The sequence below is a fragment of the Acomys minous genome (assembly GCF_964271855.1).
Source record: "Acomys minous genome assembly, chromosome: 19".
In the NCBI taxonomy this organism is placed as follows: domain Eukaryota; kingdom Metazoa; phylum Chordata; class Mammalia; order Rodentia; family Muridae; genus Acomys; species Acomys minous.
Window position 1 is genome coordinate 66,187,196 of NC_140499.1, and position 19,640 is coordinate 66,206,835.

Sequence of the window (19,640 nt, forward strand, 5' to 3'; positions counted from 1 at the left end):
AAACGCCTCCTGGAGCCTCCTTACAGGACTGGGGATGATGGAGGGGACACTCAGGCTCCCCAAAGCGGACAGAGAATCACGGAGCAAGCTGACATCTGAGCCCTTAATCTGTGCCTCAGTTTCCCATCTGTATACTTCCTTTATAAGAAGGAATCTGACAGTCTCAATGGGAGTGAGAGGAGGGCCCTGGGTGATGGTGATGGCTGAGGCAGCTCTGTGCTGCTCAGAGGCCTCAGTATCCCCTAAGGCCTCGGCTCTAGGGCAAGAGATCAGAACAGAGCCCCTTACCATTTGGAGTCAGATGAAGACACAACCCCAGCTTCAAGTTTATTTATTTGATTTTTTTCGAGAAAGGGTCTCTGTGTAGCCTTGGCTGTCCTGGATTCACTTTGTAGACCAGGCTGGCCTCGAACTCAGAGATCTGCCTGCCTCCCGAGTGCTGGGATTGAAGGCGTGCGCCACGCCTGGCCTTGAGTTTATTTTTTATTCTCCTTCTATCCAAGCAGTATACAGCATTAGTTCCTGGGGAGCCTACAAAGCAAGCCTATTTTCAGGAGAGCTGTTCTGAGGACTTGGGGACATGCTGGGCTGCTGGACAGGGTGGGATGGACAGGTCAGGAGTCCTCACCACACCAGTGAGCAAAGACTCAGAACACCTCTTCTGCATTGGGGACCCTGGCGTCCTGTAACTCCAGCAGTCTCTGCACAGACCCGGCCAGGTCCCACTCCCCCAGCTGCCGGCTGTCTCGAGTGCGCACATTCACGGTTCTTTGGCTCTGCTCTCTCGGGCCAACCACTGCAGGAAGAGAAAAGATTTGCAAGCCTAGGAAAAATTCACCATATGGGCTGTTTCCTTTTGTTTTACAAAAACTTCAAAGTCTGAGTCTTTAGGAAGGGTGGGAGCAGTGCCAAGCATGGCTACAGAAGGAGAGATGTGGTATTTAGCTGCTGTCGTCCATTCTAAGGAGATAAGGAGATGGCCCCAGCCCCACTCGCCCTATCACTGTAGGTCAGGAGCCAGCGCTGGGTCAAAGACAAACAGATGGAGAGCTACACAGAAAGAAAACTGTGTGTGACCTGGGGGAGGGTACAACGCAGGAAGGGGAAATAGCAGGGTGCGGGGGGTGGGGGGGGGTGGGGGGTGGGGGCGGGGCTGAGGCACAGCTTGTCTTAGTGCTGGCAAGGCCCAGTCAGGCGGTCTGGCTGGGCACTTCCTGTTGCTTGCTTGCAGTGGCCCAATAGCTAGGAGCAACTTCCTTCCTTAAGGCTTTCTTGTCCCCCAGAGCCACCTGCACCCACATAACAAACAAGGCTAATTAGCTAATGCCAGTGGTTGGTTTTCGTGTTGGGATCAAAGTATGCCAGGCCAGCGCTCCACCAGCGCTGCAGCCCAGCTTGGTTTACTGATAACCTGGCTGCACATGGCCCAAAGTGGCTTCAAAGAGCTGACTCCCGGCCCAGTCCTGGGACTGCGGGTGTGCCCACCATGCCCGGCTTCACCTGGTGCCTTTGTAACCTCTCCTGCCTGCCGCCACCTCTCTGATGCTGACCTGGTTAATCAACAGAAGCAGCCTAGGGGAGGGTTAGTGAGAAGAAAACTGTTCTGAGGGCCGGGAAGGAGCAGTGGAGGCAGATTAGTCAGGCTCCTACTCAGCCCACTTAATTCAATGTACACAGAGCCGAACAAAAGACTTCCTACAGAGAATGCAGAGCCTGGGGCACTGCGGCCCGGCTAACCCCTCTTACCAAACTGAAAATTGTAATGGGCGAGCTGGGCCCTGCGGACTCTCCGGCTGAGGGTCAGGCTAGAATCTGCATCGAGGTCACTAACTAGTCCTGCAGCCTGTAGGCACTGCTGCACCTGGGACAGAGATTTAGAGATGAGTACATTTTAATGGAAGCTTGGCCATTAGCTGGGTGTGGCGCACGCCTTTAAGCCCAGCACTCAGGGAGGCAGAGCCAGCGGGCCTGTGGGTTCAAGGCCAGCCTGCTCTACAAAAATGAGTCTAGGGCAACCGGGCCCGCACAGAGAAACCCTGTCTTTAAAAACAAAACAATCCAGCCTGCTCTACAAACATGAGCTTTTTGAATCTCCTGTTTCCACCTCCCAAGTGCTAGGACTGCACTGTGCTGGCTCGTGTGGTGCTGGAGCCCAAGGCCTTGTGCACACTGGGTAAACACACGACGAGTGACCTGCACATCAAGGCTCACCCCTGTTAGGCCCAGGCTGGATTCAAACTTGTGACCTTCTGCTTCAGTTTTCCAAGTACTAGTGGCCTATGTGCTGCTGCACCTGGCCATCAATTCTCTTCAGAGAGGAAAAATAAGCCAAACGTGTTCAACGTGCTGTCGGCAGTGTCAAGCACCCACTGACCTGTCTGTACATCTCTACGAGGTAGGAACTGGTTTCGCTTTTTAGAGAATTTTCCAGCACAGGCAGCTGCCTCTCATGCCCTTCCCAGTCCTGTAAAGCCTCTTCCTGACCACATGGTGTCAGATGCTGCCATACTCACCTGCCTGGCATATTCCTCTTGCTCTGTCCCCACAGGGATGACCACCACCTGGACCGGAGATAGCCACAGGGGCCTGGTGGGAGGAAATGGGGCAGGGAGTTATTCATTTTGGCTCCAGCCATCAGGGTTAGGCGTAGCTTCAGGGAGATCCGAGAAGGAAAGATACAGGACAGGAAGGTCAGAAGGCGTGAGGTGTCCATGGCTGGGGAGGAGGAGAGGGGCAGGACAGGAAGGTCAGAAGGCGTGAGGTGTCCATGGCTGGGGAGGAGGAGAGGGGCAGACAGGAAGGTCAGAAGGCGTGAGGTGTCCACGGCTGAGCGGCCTGGCTGGGGAGGACAGCGTGCTGTGTCTGGTGACTCACCACTTCCCCCCACAGCTCTCCGCCAGCACTCCCAACATCCTCTCCACGGAGCCGAGCACTGCTCGGTGAATAAGGACTGGACGCTCTGGGGTCCCCGCTTGCCTTGGGAGGAAAAGGGGAACGAGTGGGATGGTGGCGGTGCCATGAACTGAGCACCCCAAACCACCTTCCTGATGGGCTGGGCTGGGGCGTTTCAGAGGTGGAGAGGAGGGCTGAGGTGGGTTTTGTACCCCTTGTACTGTAGGTCAAATCTTTGTGGCAGCTGGAAGTCAAGCTGGATGGTTCCACACTGATGGGGCCGACCAAGAGCATCTCGGAGGTGCACGTCAATCTAGAGAAGAGAGATGGAAGGCGGTGACAGAAAGCAGCCCCAAGAGCTTTCCTTATCTTACCAGCCAACTCTTCTCTTCCCGTGTCCCAGGCTGTGGGGGAGCTGAGCCACCCTCAAGGCCCACACTCCTGCCCTCTGCTCCACTTAACGAGGGGCTACCCATGCCCCAGCCTGTCCTTCCCGGCTTCTTCCTCTCAGAGAGACCAATACCCACGCTCCACCACACCCTGTCATCTCCCTCAGAGACTCACTCGCAGCCTGGTGACTTTCCTGCAGCTCAGCTGACAATCTGATGCCTGACTCTGCAGCTCCATTTTCCTAGCCCCCGGCCCCCACCCTACTCAACTGTAACATCGTCAAGCTCCCTTCGTTTCCAATTGTTTTGCTGTCAGATCACTTTGGCAAAAGTCCACCCTGCTTGTCTTCCCGTCTCCTTCGTCCTTAGCCCTGCAGTAGACCTGCCTAGTGCCACTGAACATGTCATGTGTGCCACAGCAGAGGTTGATGCCGCTGTGGAAATCAGTTTCAAGACCCAAGTGGCCCACTGTGACCCTTTTGCCTTGTTCTCCTTGGGGACTTTCAAACTCTTTCAGCCATGCAGCCATAAGTGTTATTTAATTTTGGTTTTCTTTTCTTGGGGAGACAGTCCTGTTATGTAGTTGCAGCTGACCTGGAACTCCACCTGCCTCTGGCAACCACATGAAACCTCCCCCGCAACCCCAAGACAGGGTTTCTCTGTGTATCCCTGTCTGGCCTCGAACTCAGAGAGATCCGCCTGCCTCTGCCTTCCTGAGACTTAAATGTCGTGGGTGTGTGTGCCTACACATACACATGTGCACGAGGCTCCAGATGTATCTATCCTGTGTCTTCTACCGTTCTCTGGCCTTACTCTCTTGAGGCAGTGTAATGGTTAGTGTGGACAGGCTGCCCTTGGAGAGAGGCCTCTGAGCGTGCTTGTCAGTTACCCTGAGCAGGTCAACTAGCTGTGTGGGACCATGTCCTGTCGGCCTCCTCCATTGTATAAAACGAACCTGAGTTAAGTCCTGGAGCCACCCGCTGCTCTTTGTCCCTGATGGTGGGCACTGCGGGACTGTAACCACCTGTGAGCCAGAACTGACCAGTTCTCTCTTAAGTTGCTTTTATCAAGAGCATCTGATGACAGCAGCAGGGTCTCTCCCTGAACCTGGAGCTTTTCTCCCCACTAAGTCGGCACCACAACACTGGGCTACCGGCACTCATGAGACCACAGCGAGCTTGCTAAGTGGGTGCTGGGTTCCAAACTCAGGTCCTCATGGTTGTAACCCTCTTTAATCAGAACCATCTCTCTGGACCCCTTTTCACAAAACAGTATCTTGCCGGGCAGTGGTGGCGCTCAGCTTTAATGCCAGCACGCAGGGAGGCAGAGGCAGGCAGATTGCTTGATTTATAGACCAGGCTGGCTTCGAGCTCACTAAGATCTGCTTGCATCTCAAAAAAAGACGAAAATAAATCTCTTTTTTTTTTGTTTTTGTTTTTTTTGAGACAGGCTTTCTCTGTGTAGCTTTGGCTGTCCTGGGCTCACTTTGTAGACCAGGCTGGCCTCAAACTCACAGAAATCCACCTGCCTCCCGAATGATGGGTCTAAAGGCATGCACCATTACACCTTGTTAAATTAGTAAATCTTTAAAACAATACAAACAAAACCCTAAAAACAAGCCAGGCGTGGTGGCACACACTTTTAATCCTAGTACTCAGGAGGCAGAGGCAGGCGGATTGCTGATTTCAAGGCCAGCCTGGTCTACAAAGGGAGCCCAGGACAGCTAAGATAACATAGAGAAACCCTATCTCGGCAAACCAAACCAAAAGCCGGGTGTGGTGGCGCACGCCTTTAATCCCAGCACTCGGGAGGCAGAGGCAGGCGGATCGCTGTGAGTTCGAGGCCAGCCTGGTCTACAAAGCGAGTCCAGGACAGCCAAAGCTACACAGAGAGACCCTGTCTCGAAAAACCAAAAAACAAACAAACAACCCCCCCCCAAAAAAAACAAACAAACCAAACCACAACCCTAGAAATGAAACAAAACTGAACAAACTCAAAAGCTAAGTTAGGAGTGAGGCACACCTGTAACCCTGGCACCCGAAAGCAGAGGCAGGAGGGAAGTCTGGCTACACAGAAAGCTCCAAACCAGTGTGTGTCTCATAAAGAGAGACCCCGAGAACACAAGGCAGATGCCCCATATGTAAGCTCACAAGGCAGCTAACGTCTTGTCTTCCTGTCTCCTGTGCTGCTGAGATCAAACCCAGAGGCTGTGCAACTTGGCAGGTTACTCACCACTGGACCTGCTCCTACTGCCCGGCCTCGGAGATGAGGCCTGGTTGTGCTTGTGCTACCCTGGTTGACCTCAAGTTCAAAGGCTCAAGTGATCTTCCCTGAACCTCCCAGGCAGCTACAACGCAGGCTGGTGCCCACAGCAGGCTCCTATAGCGTGGCTGCTGAATCCAGCAGACATGAGCCAAGTCCTTTCTACCTTCTCATTCCTTCTAACCTGCTATGTGAGTTCTCACCCCACCTGCCAAGCTCTGCCTACAGTACTCCCACCCAGACAGGGCTCTTCATGTGCTGACTGGAAAATGATCCCTGCAGGAGGCCTTTCCCACCTGTAAGTAATGCTGTGCCCACTGCACTCTCACGGGAGGCACAGCACAGGCCACTGAGCTGACAGGGCCTATTTATCTACCATAGCCTTCCTGAGGCACCAAGCTTAGTGGGGCAGAGAGATGCTGTTCTCTTTTATATCCAACACAGGTTGTTGTTACTTTGTATTTTCAAGACTGGCTGTCCTGGACTCTCTGTGCAGACCAGGCTGACCCTGAACTCGCAGAGGTCCCCTGCCCCTGCCTCCTGAGTGCTGGGATTAAAGGTGTGTGCCACCACTGCCTAGCTCCTAGTTTAAAACAATTCTCTGTAGATACAACTTAATAACAAGGTAACTAAATACAACTCTCAAGTGTGGTTCCCGCTTGCCTTAGGCCCATAGAAAGCACCATCTCCAGGGTTAAGGTCCCAGGGTTCTCCGAACTCCTCCAAGGCTTGCTGTAGGACCTTTGAGGGAACAGATGAGAGGATTATGTCAGGAGACCACTGAGCACGGTGACCACCTGGTGGTCTCTGAAAATGAACACCCACAGTTAATGCTGTTATCTGAGGGCCTCGGCTACCGTGCCCCTGTGTTGGTCTGATGTATTTTGATGCTAATTAATAAAAAGCCATCACACCTGGGCAGGGCAAATGAGATAGACGTGGCTAAAGTTCCTGGCCTTGAAAAGACAGAGAGAATCTTGGGAAGAAGAGAGACTGCAGAAAAAGAGAGAAGGAGGTCGCGCCATCATGGGGTCGGTGGGAGAAGCACATGGCCGGCGTGGATGGGGACTTGGCCCAGATAAGAACATTTGCAGTTCATGGGGTTATGGAGGGGAGGGAGCGCAATACAAGTTATTAGAAGCAGATGGCATGGGAGGTAGTTTAGGGGATTAATGTCTGCCTGGCCCCAGGTCAACTCAGGCTATTTTGAAATGTAACAGGTGGCTGTGTCTTGATTGACTGCTAGCGGGTTACACTGACGTAATAATAATTATAGGCCAGATACTAAGCAATTACTAGGTCTTACTGGTAAATCAACAACAGCACTGCCTCTCCACTGGAGACTTGGTCATCTGCCTGGCTTCCCTTTCTCATACCCACCTGCTCGGCCTGGTCCCATAGGTGAGGCTCCCCCAGGAAGTCAGATGGTCGAGTAGACAAAGCCAGGCGGAAGGAAAAGCCAAGAACAGCATAGACAGATCGGAGAAAGTCCAGGCAGCCCCGGATCTCTGCGTCCAGCTAGAGACAGGAGGTCAGGACGTTAGCTGCCAACTAGAAGGCTGAGGTGATGGCTGGTTTGGGGGAAACCAGAGGGGTAAGCAGTCATGCAAAATACAAAGAAGGTGACTGGGGCTGTGGCTACAGCGTGGTTGGTGTTAACGCCTGGCTAGCGTGCATGCAGCCCTGGGTTTGATTTCTAACACGGTGTAAACCAGGCATTGGTAGCACACAGCAGAAATCTCACGGATCACGAGGTGAGGCAGGAGTTCCCTTACACTGTACGCTTGAGGTGACCAGGAGACCCCGTCTTTAAGGCAAAAGCAGTTGACACTTTTAAAGAACATGGAAAGCCACCTGATTGGGCGCACAGAAGATGTGAGCATCGTCCTGCTGGAAGCGCCAGAGCCGTGTTAATCCTCCCAGACTGCCAGAGGCCTCTGCCCGGTGCAGGACTCCGAAATCAGCCAGTCGTACCGGCAGCTCCCGCCAGGATCTGGGCCGGTGGGCAAACATCAGGCTGAAGTTGGGATGCGAAGAGATTAGGGCTACAGGGAAAATGAGCCCTGGCTGACCTAGAACTTGCTATGTAGCCTAGGCTGGCTTCAAACTCATAATCTTCCTGCGTCTGCCTCTCCAGGTCTGAGATCACAGCTGTGTGCCACCATGCCCAGCACCGACTACCACTTTCTCTGCAAAACTAGCTATCACTCCCTCCCCCTTAACATGCTCTCCCACTGTGTCCTGCTAGATTCATCATTAGTGTGTGTGGTCGAGAGTCATTTGAGCATGGCATGGTGATACATGCCTTTAATACCACCAGGCAGAGACAAGTGGATCTCTGTGAGTTTGAGGCCAGCCTGGTCTGTGTAGTGAGTCTGGCACCAGCCAGGACTGCACAGTGAGATCCTGTCTAGGGAAAAAAAAGGTAAACTTTCAACCACACACTAGTAGACATCATTTAGTACGTCTATACTCCGTGATGGGCACAGAGCCTTGACATCGCCTAAGGACACAAAGGCCCAAGAAATGGAATAATTTCCCAAATTTCACTTGGATAAGCTTGAATTCACCAGAGGTAGATTCAAAGCCCAAGTTAGATGTTTCAATATTCTTTCCAAGATACTTCTTTTTGTTTTTTGTTTGTTTGTTTTTCAAGTCAGGGTTTCCCTGTGTAGCCTGAGCTACCTGAAACTGGTTCTGTTGACCCGGCTGGCCTCCAACTCACAGAGATCCGCCCACCTCTGCCTGCCGAGTGCTGGGATTAAAGGCGTGTGTCTGGTCCTCAACTCACCAATGTGCAGGGCAGTTCATAGGCTTGAGAGCAAGTATGTCTCTGGGACACCTGGCGGGGTGGCTATCGACACCGTCATTGCCTGGGGGCTTCAGGGAAAACATGTCTGCCCTATAATGTTCCCAGTGTCCTGACTGTTCCCAGAGTTTTGTAGAAAACAGCGTGGGAGTTTTCACCTCTGAGAAACCACGGCGCGCATACTCAGCCTGCGAGGGTGGATACAGACATCAAAAGTCAGTGAGACTGGAAGGAGGGGGGACAAGAGCTTCGTGGTTCTCTCAGGGGCTCAGACCATGCTGACCAAAGCTGCAAGCAACTGAATGCCACGTCTCTAAGCTGCTTTACCACAGACAGCAATGCCATGTGAAAAGTCACCAGGGCTCCACAGGCTCATGTCTCAATCCCCACTCCCCTTTCCCTGAGACAGGATCTTGTGATGTGGCCCAGGCTGTCCTTCAGCTCATGGACTTCTGCCTTAGTGTCTGTGCTGGCGCTATAAGCCAAATGCAAGCACCCTGGCCTCCGTCCCTCCCTGAGCTCGCTCCTCACCCTGATAAAAGCCACCAGAGCGTTGTAGACTCTTGTCCCTCGTGGAAGGAAAAAGCAGCTCCCGGGGCTCAGGTCATGGAAGAAGAAGAGCTCTTGTTCCTGGGGAAAGAATGTCCCCTGTCACTCAAGGAGGGAAGGGATTTGGAACTAAAGAAGCGCGTGATAGCAAGGTGAGGTGGCGCACACCTTTGATCCCAGCACTCAGGGAGGCAGAGGCAGGTGGATCGCTGTGAGCTAGAGGCCAAGTTTACAAAGTCCAGGACAGCCAAGGGCTACACAGAGAAACCCATCTTGAAAAACAAAAAAGGAAACAAAACAAAACAAAAAAACCAAGTGATAGAACTGACTGAATCTTCCAGCAAATTCACAATCGCTTTCTTTGGCCAGGCATACTGTTTGGACCTGTACTCCCAGTACCTGGGAGGTAGAGCCAGCCGGGCACCATGAGGCCTGTCTATAAAAAATTCAAAACTGAAACATATCAAGACAAAAACAAAACAAAACAAAAAACCCAACCAAAAGACGACATCACATTCCTCCCCCTTCATCACCGCCCTCCCCGCTCCTCTGGCCCCGTACCTTCCCGATGCGTCTGTGGTCTCTTAACTCTGCTTCCTCCCTCTGTGCTTCCCAATTCCTCAGTAATTCTGCCTTGGGGAAAGAAATTCCCGATACTCTCTGCAGTGTCTCTGGCGCCCCTGAGGACCTCCACAAGGCTGAGGAGTTCTGTGAGACGGCAGAGGGAGTCAAAGTGAAGGTGAAGAGGGCCGGAGGCATCGGCCTTCCTGTCAAATCTATGATCCTCTCAGTTCAGACGTCACCGCGTGAAGATCAGCGCCTCTCATGATTTCCCTACTGTCGGTGGCAGCAGGATGGCACCTTCCTGCCTGGTCCCTGGTTCTGTGTTCTGCGCATCCTGGTCAGGTGCAGTGTCACACAGCTTCTGCTCCGCGTTCCCACCAGCTCCCCTGGACCCTTGTGTATAGTTCCACCTTCTAATTAATTACTGCTTACAAGAAAAACTAGACTGTGATCAAATGGCAACATTCCATACAGCAAGTCCAGGACAGTCATTGCTACACAGAGAAACCCTGTCTCGAAAAACAAACAAACAAAAACCAAAAGAACCGCAGTCCATACAACAGCTAGACAAGCCAGCCTCCTGCATGACACCTACTCCTAGCCACACGAGATGCAAATGTCCCCGCTTGCTCTTTAACAGTATTAATAAGAGCCGGACATGATGGCGCACACTTTTCACCTCAGAACGTGGGAGGCAGAGGCAGGTGTATCTCTGTGAGTTCGAGGCCAGCCTGGTCTACAAAGCAAGTCCAGAACAGCCAAGGCTACACAGAGAAACCCTGTCTCAAAAAAGAAAGCAAACCCCACTGGACAAAAAAAAGAAAACCACCCCTCCCCCCATTTTTATTTGTTTTTCAAGACAGGGTCTCTCTGTGTAGCCCTGGCTGTCCTAGACTCGCTTTGTAGACCAGGCTGGCCTCGAACTCACAGCGATCCACTTGCCTATGCCTCCCAAGTACCTTCCCCCAATATTAATAAGAAAGAACCTTTGCTGTTTTTAAGACAGGGTCTCAAGCAGGCAAAGCTGACCTCAGACCTGATGGATAACCTTGACGCCCTCATCTTCCTGCCTCCATTTCCCAGGTGCTGGGGATCACAGGCATGTACTAACATGCTTGCCTTGAAAGAACTGACAATTCATAGTCTTCGCCTTAAGCACTTTCTTCTTGCTCCCTGGCTTTAGTTCTATGGTGTGGCTTTACCAGTGGCACAGGAATATTCACTCTCCTTTGACAGACAGAAGCAACAGACGGAGATTTGGCCCAAGCGGCACACCTGGCAGAAGGAGACTGTGCAGATGGCTAAGTTTTCAGGAGGTTTTTTCTACACACCTGCCTGTCTCTTGCTGCCTCCACCCCATCCCTCACAGCACTTTCACAGCAGGCACGCCCATCCTTGGACGCTCTCTCCAGTATCTGTCACAGCATCACCCATCCTCCTGGACAAGTTCCTTTTCCATATGACCCTGTCTAGCCAGCTATGATCTCTTGGTTTATTTCCCTTAATGCAGATCCAGAGAGGGGTCTCAATTGCATTCTGTACCCTGGCAGGCCCAGTATCTGCCATGAAACTTTGAGATTCCAGAACGGAGAAAACCCTTTTTCCTAGATTCCCTCATGAGCCCTGAGAGCAGAGAAGCGCTGTGGAGGAGCACACTTTCCACTCTCCAGCTCTCCTGGGAAAACAGGAGCAGCGCTCTAACTAAACCGCACAGCATAACTCACCGTCAGGAGCTTCAGTGCGCCGATCTGTCCAGTGTGCCGAAGAAGGGGGCCCTGGCAGAGGCTGACCGACATGCCGCACCTGAGACAGAGAGCTGCTGGTTAAACAGAAGAAGGGGGCCCTCCCTGGCGGAGGTCGACTGACACGCCGCACCTGAGGTGTTGAGGAAGGAGAGCAGAGACAGACACAGATCAGTGCTCTTCCCATCTCTCTCTCTGGAGCACTACAGATTACCCACCATCACCGTTTCTTTACTGAAGCTCTGGCCTCCTCGGAGCCTCCCTGTTTTCTTGACTCACCCGTACACCGCTGCTGTTGGTCCTGTCACTTCCTTCTCCATCAGATGCAGCTTAAAGTGGTTGTCCTAGAAGAAGGCAGAAAAAGAGGTGAAGCTACAAGGCCCTCCTGGGTGTTACCCTCTCCCTCACGCTGCCATTTCACCTTGAAGAGCTGGCGCAGCTGCTCCCGGGAGGCCTCCAGCCTTCGGAAAGGCTGTGCAGCAGCTATGATCTCCTGGCAAATCCGCTCTAAAATGGGCAACTCTGAGCTGCGCACTGTCCTGGAAAAGGGAGTTTGCTGGCTTGCCTCTTCCGAGACAGCCCTGCGTTGGCACCCCTGAGGACACGCTAGCTAGGGAGTCAACTCCTGCCTTTCAACACACCTGTTATTACTGGCAAAGACAAACTCAGAGAAAACATAACTTAGTATAGATTTGTGTGTGTGGTACCGGGGATTGAACCCTGGCCTTGCTCATCCTCAGCAAGCATTCTATAGGCAAGGCAGGAAGATCATGAACTCAAGACCAGCCTCGGCTACAAAAGGAGAGAGGGAGAGAGACAAGATGGGAGAGGACGGGAAGAGGGGTGAAGGAACACCAGAATTCATGAGGAGTAGAAAAGGCTCAAAAGGGAGGCCAACTGGAAAGGGTGCGCGTTTCTGCTTGGTACCTAAACACCTCTTCAGCTCCTACAAACTGAGCTCGCCCCAAGACCCAGAATCAACCTGCTTCCTTGGACTGCTCACCGCTCGTTTCCCAGGAAGAAATCGTGGTAAAAGCCAGACTCTGTACTTGGACCTCGGCAGAGAGCAGCCCCCAGCTGTTGTTCAGCAGCTGCACCCAGCACCTGGGCACTGGAGTGCCAGAACACCTGTGTGCACAAGAACACGCGCATCAGCCGCCTGCGTCGCAGCTCCGATGCTCTCCTCAGGGAGGCTGCTGGGAAGGCTGGCTGCTACCAAACAGATAACCTGGATGTATGAGGCGACTTCTTTGCATAGTGAAAAGCTGTCCATAGCAGGGGCTGGAAAGATGGACTAATGGCTAAGAACAGCTGTTCTTGCACAGGACGCGGTATCAGCTGGCTCACAGCCATCTGTAACTCTGATTTCAGGGGTCTGACACCCTCTTCTAGACTCTATAGGCACTAGGCACACATGCAGACATGTACAAACAGGAAGGCACGCACATGTACACACACACACAAATTTTTTTTTCACAAAAATATTTTTTAAAAATTTATCTATTTTACTTCCCCCCCCCCCCCCCCAGAGCTGAGGACTGACCCAGGGCCTCGTACTTGCTAGGCAAGCATGCTACCACGGAGCTAAATCCCCAAGCCTTATTTTACTTTTGTATGTGTGTGCGTGTGTGTATGTGTGCGTGTATGTGTGCGTACATGTGTGTGTGCGCGTGTGTGTATGTGTGTGTGTGTGTATTCTGCCTTCCTGTGCAGGGTTGTGCACACATGCATGCCGGGTGCCACGGACCCCTGGAACTGGAGTTTCAGACAGGCGTGAGCTGCCATGTGAGTGCTGGGGATTGAACCCTGGTCCTCTAGAAGAGGAGCCAGTGCTCTCAAGTGCTGAGCCATCATCTCTCCAGCCCCAAATAAAAACAACTTAAGGAAAGCAGAGGGCTAGTATTGTTTCTTCTGCTGCTGAGGGAAGTGTGGGTCCGCCCTACACGTCCTCAGTGTTTTCTGGACCAGGGGCACAGAGGCAGGTGGCCACTGGGCTCTGCTGCTCCTGTGAGCTTTAGGGCTTAGTGTGTACTACTTATAAAGAACACGGTTCCTAGCTGGATGTGCTGGCTGCTGGGAGAAACACCATCTTAAAGCACACAAACACACAAAACCCCCAAATGGCAGCTCCCTGGAGTTCTGCTGTGCTGCTGCTGTTGTTTGTGTGGGTGCTGCTATAAACCAGGAAGGAGCTGCACACCAGCTATCCCAGCCTTTTGTTCTGCCTCTTATTGCCATTTTTTTTCTGTTCCAGGAATCTAGTGAGATGGAACTATTCTTGGATTTGTTCACTATTCAAATTTAGATGACAAAAGAAATGCATTTTCCCATGTTCTAATAAACAAAAGTCTGTGATATCTGAGCTGACATGAAATGAACAAAGCGGAAGGCCCCCAGGTTTTGTGTTCGGTTCTGGAACCTATGAGAACTGAGTACATATCACGGATGACTTCCACTGCATGCGCTCAGTAGCTGCGGAGGTTGAACAGCCACACCACCCTTCCTTTCTCAGCTTATTCGCTCGCTCTCTTTCACTCGCATACGCGGTGTTTGCTTAGTAGAGCAAAGCTAAGTAAAAGTCTTTATCAAGGGCTGGAGAGACGGCTCAGTGGTTAAGAGCGCTGCCTGCTCTTCCAGAGGTCCTGAGTTCCATTCCCAGCACCCACATGGTGGCTCACAGCCAGCTATAATGAGATCTGATGCCCTCTTCTGGCCTGCAGGTGTACATGCAGGCAGAGCACTGTATACGTAATAATGAATAAATAAATCTTAAAAAAACAAAACAAAACAAAACTCTTTATCAAGGCTTCCAGCTTCATAAGGAATAACCAAATGGTCAACAGACTCTGTGATAAGTCTTCCTTCCAGTTCTGAATTGAGAAACTGAGATAAAAGAAAAATTACAATTTCCTGCTTAAAGCTCATTCAGCTAATATAGGCACTGTATTCGTCATACAGAGGAAACTTACTGCTTTGCCCTCTGGGGAATCAAACGTCAGAAATCTGAGGTGACAATCTGTTTCTAAGGGCCGGTCCAGATCACGGAGTTCTCCGTTTACTTCTGCGGCCACTGCAGTATCAGCCAGTGTTAGACTATAGCAGGAGGAGGGCAGGGATGAAGAGAGTGTTACAGTCCACAGAACAAGAGGTAGATGTCTTAGTTTCCACAGCAACAAAACCTACCGTACTTTTTGGACTATAAGACACACCTGACCATAAGACGCATCTAGTTTTCAGAGAAGAAAAACAGTAAAAACTGCATTTGGACCATAAACCACACCCGGAATTCCCCTCCACTTTTGGAGGTAGACCATAAGTGCTTCTTACGGTCCAAAAAATACAGTACTATTTCTCTTCCCAATGGATGGCAGAAAGGCAGAAACTCTGAAACAGCAAAGACAAATCCTCAAGAAAGAAGCCCCAGCTGGGCGTGGGGGCCCACACCTGTAATCCCAGCACTCTGGGAGGCAGAGGCCAGTGGATTTCTGTGAGTTCAAGGCCAGCTTGGTCACAAAGTGAGTCCAGGACAGCCAACAGTACACAGAGAGAGACCCTGTCTTGGGGGTGGGACACCCTGTTTCCTCCATTTTGCTTTGCTACATGGTTGAGGTTGTCCTTGAATTCTGAGTCTTTTGTCTCCACTTTCTGCTAAGATTACAGGCCTGCACCACTGTACTTGGCAAGAAAGGCTATCTAAACTTAGAGGCTTACACCTGAATCTCAGCACTTGGGGGGCTTAAGCAGGAAGGTTTCCCCAAGTTCAAAGCCAGCCTGGGTTAGAGTGAGACTGTGTCAATAAAGGGATCCTGGAGTGCAGTCCTTTTGAGTCCCCGTGAGGTCTGGCTGGGTCTCAGCACTCCTCTCAGAGTCACAAAGGCACACATTTGCTTGGCCTCTTCACCTTTGATGACGTCCATGACAGCTTGAATAGCCCAGCCTTGCCCACTTCTCGTCTTGTTCTCTTCCGGGCAGCTGCCCAGATGTGTGGCCTGCCCGCCCTGGAGGTTCTTCTTTTAAATTCAAACGGGCAGGGGTAGGGGAGGGACTCACTCAGCAGGGTTCTTGCCCAACTCGGAAGGCCTGGGTTTGACTCCCAGCGTTATATAAACTAGAGTGGTTGTGCGCACCCATGATCTCAGAGCCAGGAAGTAGAGGCAGAAGGATCAAGACAGCTCAACACTGATGTTTATGAGCTGTATGGGCGCTTGCTGCCAAGCGTGATGAGCCGAGTTCAGCCTCAGGAAAAACTTACTCCCAAAGGTTGTTCTTTGACCTCCACATGTGCACTGTGGCATGCATTTGTGTGGACAGGTACAGGCACACATGTGAACATCAGACAAGGATGTGCGCACGCGTGCACACACACACACATTAAATAAAAAAAAAGTTTTTTTTGAGATAAGGTCTTTTTACATGGTATCTACTAGGCTGGCTTCTTATTCAGAGATCCACCTGCTTCTGCCTTGTAAATTCTAAATTAAAGGCACGCACCACCACACCCACCTGAAATTAATAATAATAATAATAGTTATTATTTATTTCACCAAAGGGTTTGTTTTAGCTCTGGCTGTCCTGGAACTCCAGAGGGAGTTCCAAAGTCCCCTCAGACTCAGAGGTCTGACTATCTCCACCTCTAGAGTGCTAGGATGAAAGGTGTGTGGTAACACTGCCCAGTTGGGGAGGGGGGAGGAAATCCTTTTTTTCTCCCTTTAAAAAAAAAAAAAGAGAACCAGGTGTGTATTCTTCCTCAGGAGCCATGAGCTGTGGTTTTAGAAACAGGGTCTCTCATTGGAAAGGAGGTGGGTCCCGCAGCATGCTAGGCAAGCTGGCCAGATAGTGCAGGGACCTGCCTGTCTCTGCAGTGCTGGGATCACAACATGCCACCACATCTTTTATTTTCAATCTTAAACTATTATTGTATTTATTTGTGGGTGGGGCATACATTCTACAGTCCATGCGGAGGCCAGGGCACAACTTGTAGGGGTCATCCTCCTTCCACTGCAAGGAGCGAATTCTGGTCTCAGGTCCTTATACCCGCGTGGCAATCACTGCCCCCTCTTCTGCCCAAAGACTAACTTTCTGACAGGAAAATAAAGAAAAATATAAACGAAGAAAAAGATGCTTTCTTTCCCTGATCAGGCACAGAGAAAATAAAAGGACAAACAGACAAATGTTGTAGGTACCTGATCTGCCGGGCCACTTGGTAAGGGGTTGTGTTCCACGCAACAGCATCTACCCTCTGGCCTTCAGGGAGTGATACCGTAATCGCCTGAGGTTTCTTCTGTCTTACGCTTGCTAACCTTTTCACCTGAGCGGTCCACAGCTCCTCAAAGAGGCCAGATCGCTCTGCCAACCAATGTGGAGGAGTTGGCACAGAGGCCTGAAGAGAAAGGCACGTTAGGAGGTGTCGCGGGGCCCACGACTCCGGGATGGGGACGTTTAAGTCGCGCTAAGGAGGGGACTGGGAGAAACTAGGTCTCGGGTTAGGGATTTAGGGGGAACGCACATTTCGGAGTAGGGCGGCAGTCCGGAGGAGGCTGGGACAGCCTGCTCCTTGGACTCTGCTGGGCTGGACGGCTGGGGACTTTGAGTACCTCACGCACTGTGTGGAGCTCGCAGCGGCGGAATCCCGGGAGTGGGAACCCGGGACGGCGCCGCATCAGACAGAGACCCATGTTGCTTCAAGTCGGTACTTCCATGCTCAGATCGCCGCTTCTTCCTCACCAGGCTCCTCATTGGCTTCTGAGCCAATAACGTCCCTTCCTATTGGATAAAGTTGCTGCCACTCAGGTCGGGCACCACCCCCAGGAACTCCGCCTAGGCTCGTCCCGCGTATCAGCAGTCTCTCTGGGAAAGGTTCCGGTTGACCGGAAAGTGGAAGCTGTTGCACACACCTGCAGCCCCGAAGCCCAGAGTGGCAGGCAGGAAGTAGTCCAATAGAGCGGACAGGGGCCCGACCTCCTGAGGGCAAGAGTGAGAGAAAGGCAGGAAGTGAAAGTTAGTAAATCATAACATTTCTTTTTTTTGTTAAAGGTTTTTTTTTTGAGACAGGGTTTCTCTGTGTAGCCCTGGCTGTCCTGGACTCACTTTGTAGACCAGGCTGGCCTCGAACTCACAGCGATGCGCCTGCCTCTGCCTACCGAGTGCTGGGATTAAAGGCGTGCATCACCACACCTGGCTAATCATAAAATGTCTTTATAAAGACGGGCGTGGTGGCACACGCCTTTAATCCCAGCATTTGGAAGACAGGTAGGAGGATCTCTGCGTTAGAGGCCAGCCTGGTCTACAAAATCCAGGACAGCTAAGGCTACATACACAGAGAAGCCCAGTCTTGGGGACAAAAGAAAACCACCTGGCAGGGACAAGAGCACAGACACTGGAACTGAACATCTAGTGTAATTTGGTAAATTTCTGTAATCTCAATTTTCTCATCTATAAAACAGGAATAAAAATATCTGTTTTAGCTGGGAGTGGTGGCGAATGCCTTTAATCCCAGCACTCAGGAGGGAAGGCGGAGGCAGGCAGATCGCTGTGAGTTCAAGGCCAGCCTGGTCTACAGAGTTCCAGGACAGCCAAGACTACACAGACCCTGTCTCGAAAAAACAACCAGCCAACCAACCAACCAACCAACCAAAACAAAAACATGCCGGGCAGTGGTGGCGCACGCCTTTAATCCTAGCACTTGGGAGGCAGAGGCAGGTGGATCACTGTGTGAGTTTGAGGCCAGCCTGGTCTACAGAGAGTTCCAGGACAGCTAGAGCTGTTAAACAGAGTAACTCTGTCTTGCAAAATGAAAAAAAAAATTCTATACAGCGGTAATAGCGCATGCTTTTAATTCCAGCACTGGGGGTGGGGGTGGCAGAGGCGGGCAGATCTCTCTGAATTCTAGTTCAGCTGGGTCTACAGAGCGAATACCAGGACAGCTAGAGAACACAAGAGAACCCTGTCTTGGGGGGAAAATGTTCCAAGTGTTGAGGTACATTTTATGTAAACTGCTAAACTCCGTGCTTGTTATATACAACCAGCAGCCAGACACTGTTACTACTATTGGATATAAAACTCTGAGACAGGATCTGAGACCTTTCCTTTATCCTCTGTAGTCATGGCAGACAGACCTTAGAGAAATCCTATAGGTCCGGGCTTCATTTTCTAGTATTATGCATCCGTATGAACTATCTTTATGGGTGTGAGTGGCACAGTTGTGGTAGTCAGGGCCAGTTCTGTCTGTTTACCTTACATGTATCCTAGGGATGAAGTCATGCTGCCAGGCTGAGCCATCTTATTGGTCCCAGAAGTGGAATTTAAAAATCACATAAGTCAGCCAGGCATGGTGGAGGACGCCTTTAACCCCAGCACTCAGGAGGCAGAGGCAGGCAGATCTCTGTGAGCAAGTTCCAGGTCAGCTGAAGCGACACACAGAGAAACCCTATTTAGAAAAACCATCAACCAATCAATTACAGAAGATAGTTTAAGGTCAAAACATGAGTGCTGATGAAGCCAAACCTCGCCCTCTTCCAGCTTATCATGTTCTTTTTACAGTTTACTCCCAACAGACTCCATGGTCCTCTCATAGGCATCCAACTTGGGGCAGTTCTCTGCTCCTCGCATAGGCCTCCACCTCTCATCAACACCCCAGCCTCCAGCCTCCTTTCCTCTTTCCTTTATCCCTATTAAATCCAGGATACAGGGCTAGCTTTCCACAGCAAAACCAGAAGAGGGCAGGTGTGTGGAAAAACAAAGGGAAATGACCTTTTAGCATCTGTTGAGGCCCAACGAGTCCCTCCCTGGGGTGGGGACACTTTGTCCATTCCCAGATTGCAGTGGTGATAGGATCAAGGGGTCTCGTGGAAGAGCTGTCAGAAACCTAGGCTTCCAGAGAGGCCCAGCGTTCTGTCTGGGGAGGGCAGCTGGCCACTCTGGGGTTCCATCTTCTGGTATGTTACACATCCTGAAATACAAAGAAAGAATCAAGGCTGTGGGGAGGAAGGGGTGCTCGGGCGAGCGTGTGTGTGTGTGTGTGTGTGTGTGTGTGTGTGTGTGTGTGTGTGTGTGCGCGTGCACGCGCACACACACACACACACACACATTCTTGTGGTCAGGGTGCAGTTGTTCTAAGCAGCACTGACCAAGATTTTCTTCTGTCACTAAAGCAGAGGATGTGTAGTATCATACCACAAGCAACAACATAACCCAATAAATAGAAATATGTGCTGGTCACGTACTGACTGGAAACTTCAAAAGATAGGGATTTTGGATTCCATTAAAACGTTACTCCACACTGTGTTGTTCTGCTGAGACCACAGAGGAATGCCAGCCTGGAACGCCAGCTCCTTGCTACACTCACCCTTCACTGCGCTGGGCTGATGCGGACTGATCAGCCACCACATCCTCATGGATGTGACTTGTGTTGCAGTGGAGGAAGGGTGTAGTGTT

At 51.3% G+C, this 19,640-nt stretch overlaps 1 protein-coding gene across 3 annotated transcripts; it reads right to left on the reverse strand.

Moving 5' to 3' along the window:
* Positions 1–325: 325 nt before the first annotated feature.
* On the reverse strand, positions 326–17,146 carry TARS2 (threonyl-tRNA synthetase 2, mitochondrial). Of its 3 annotated transcripts, XM_084769589.1 has the most exons (19): positions 17,102–17,142; positions 16,802–16,970; positions 16,391–16,587; positions 14,177–14,300; positions 12,211–12,335; positions 11,629–11,746; positions 11,487–11,551; positions 11,190–11,268; positions 9,463–9,609; positions 8,884–8,982; positions 8,335–8,540; positions 7,398–7,560; positions 6,924–7,061; positions 6,207–6,284; positions 3,105–3,205; positions 2,875–2,976; positions 2,514–2,586; positions 1,747–1,861; positions 326–796 (listed from the first exon to the last, which is right to left on the reverse strand). In XM_084769589.1, exons 2-19 carry the CDS (start codon positions 16,880–16,882, stop codon positions 648–650), a joined length of 2,160 nt encoding a protein of 719 aa, XP_084625715.1. In that variant the 5' UTR covers positions 16,883–16,970; positions 17,102–17,142; the 3' UTR covers positions 326–647. The 3 variants fall into 3 exon arrangements, with proteins under 3 accessions (XP_084625715.1, XP_084625716.1, XP_084625717.1); XM_084769590.1 differs by lacking the exon at positions 6,924–7,061 and having other exon boundaries at positions 17,102–17,146; XM_084769591.1 differs by lacking the exons at positions 11,629–11,746; positions 14,177–14,300; positions 16,391–16,587; positions 16,802–16,970; positions 17,102–17,142.
* Between the last annotated feature and the right edge of the window lie 2,494 nt (positions 17,147–19,640).

Coding starts and splice junctions, on each gene's coding strand:
- TARS2 (XM_084769589.1), bottom strand. CDS start 16,882: ATGGGTCTCTGTCTGATGCGGCGCCGTCCCGGGTTCCCACTCCCGGGA. Junction 11,747..12,210: donor TTCTTCCTGGGAAACGAGCG/GTGAGCAGTCCA, acceptor TCCCTTTTCCAG/GACAGTGCGCAGCTCAGAGT. Junction 7,062..7,397: donor TCTTCTGTGCGCCCAATCAG/GTGGCTTTCCAT, acceptor TCCTGTCTCTAG/CTGGACGCAGAGATCCGGGG.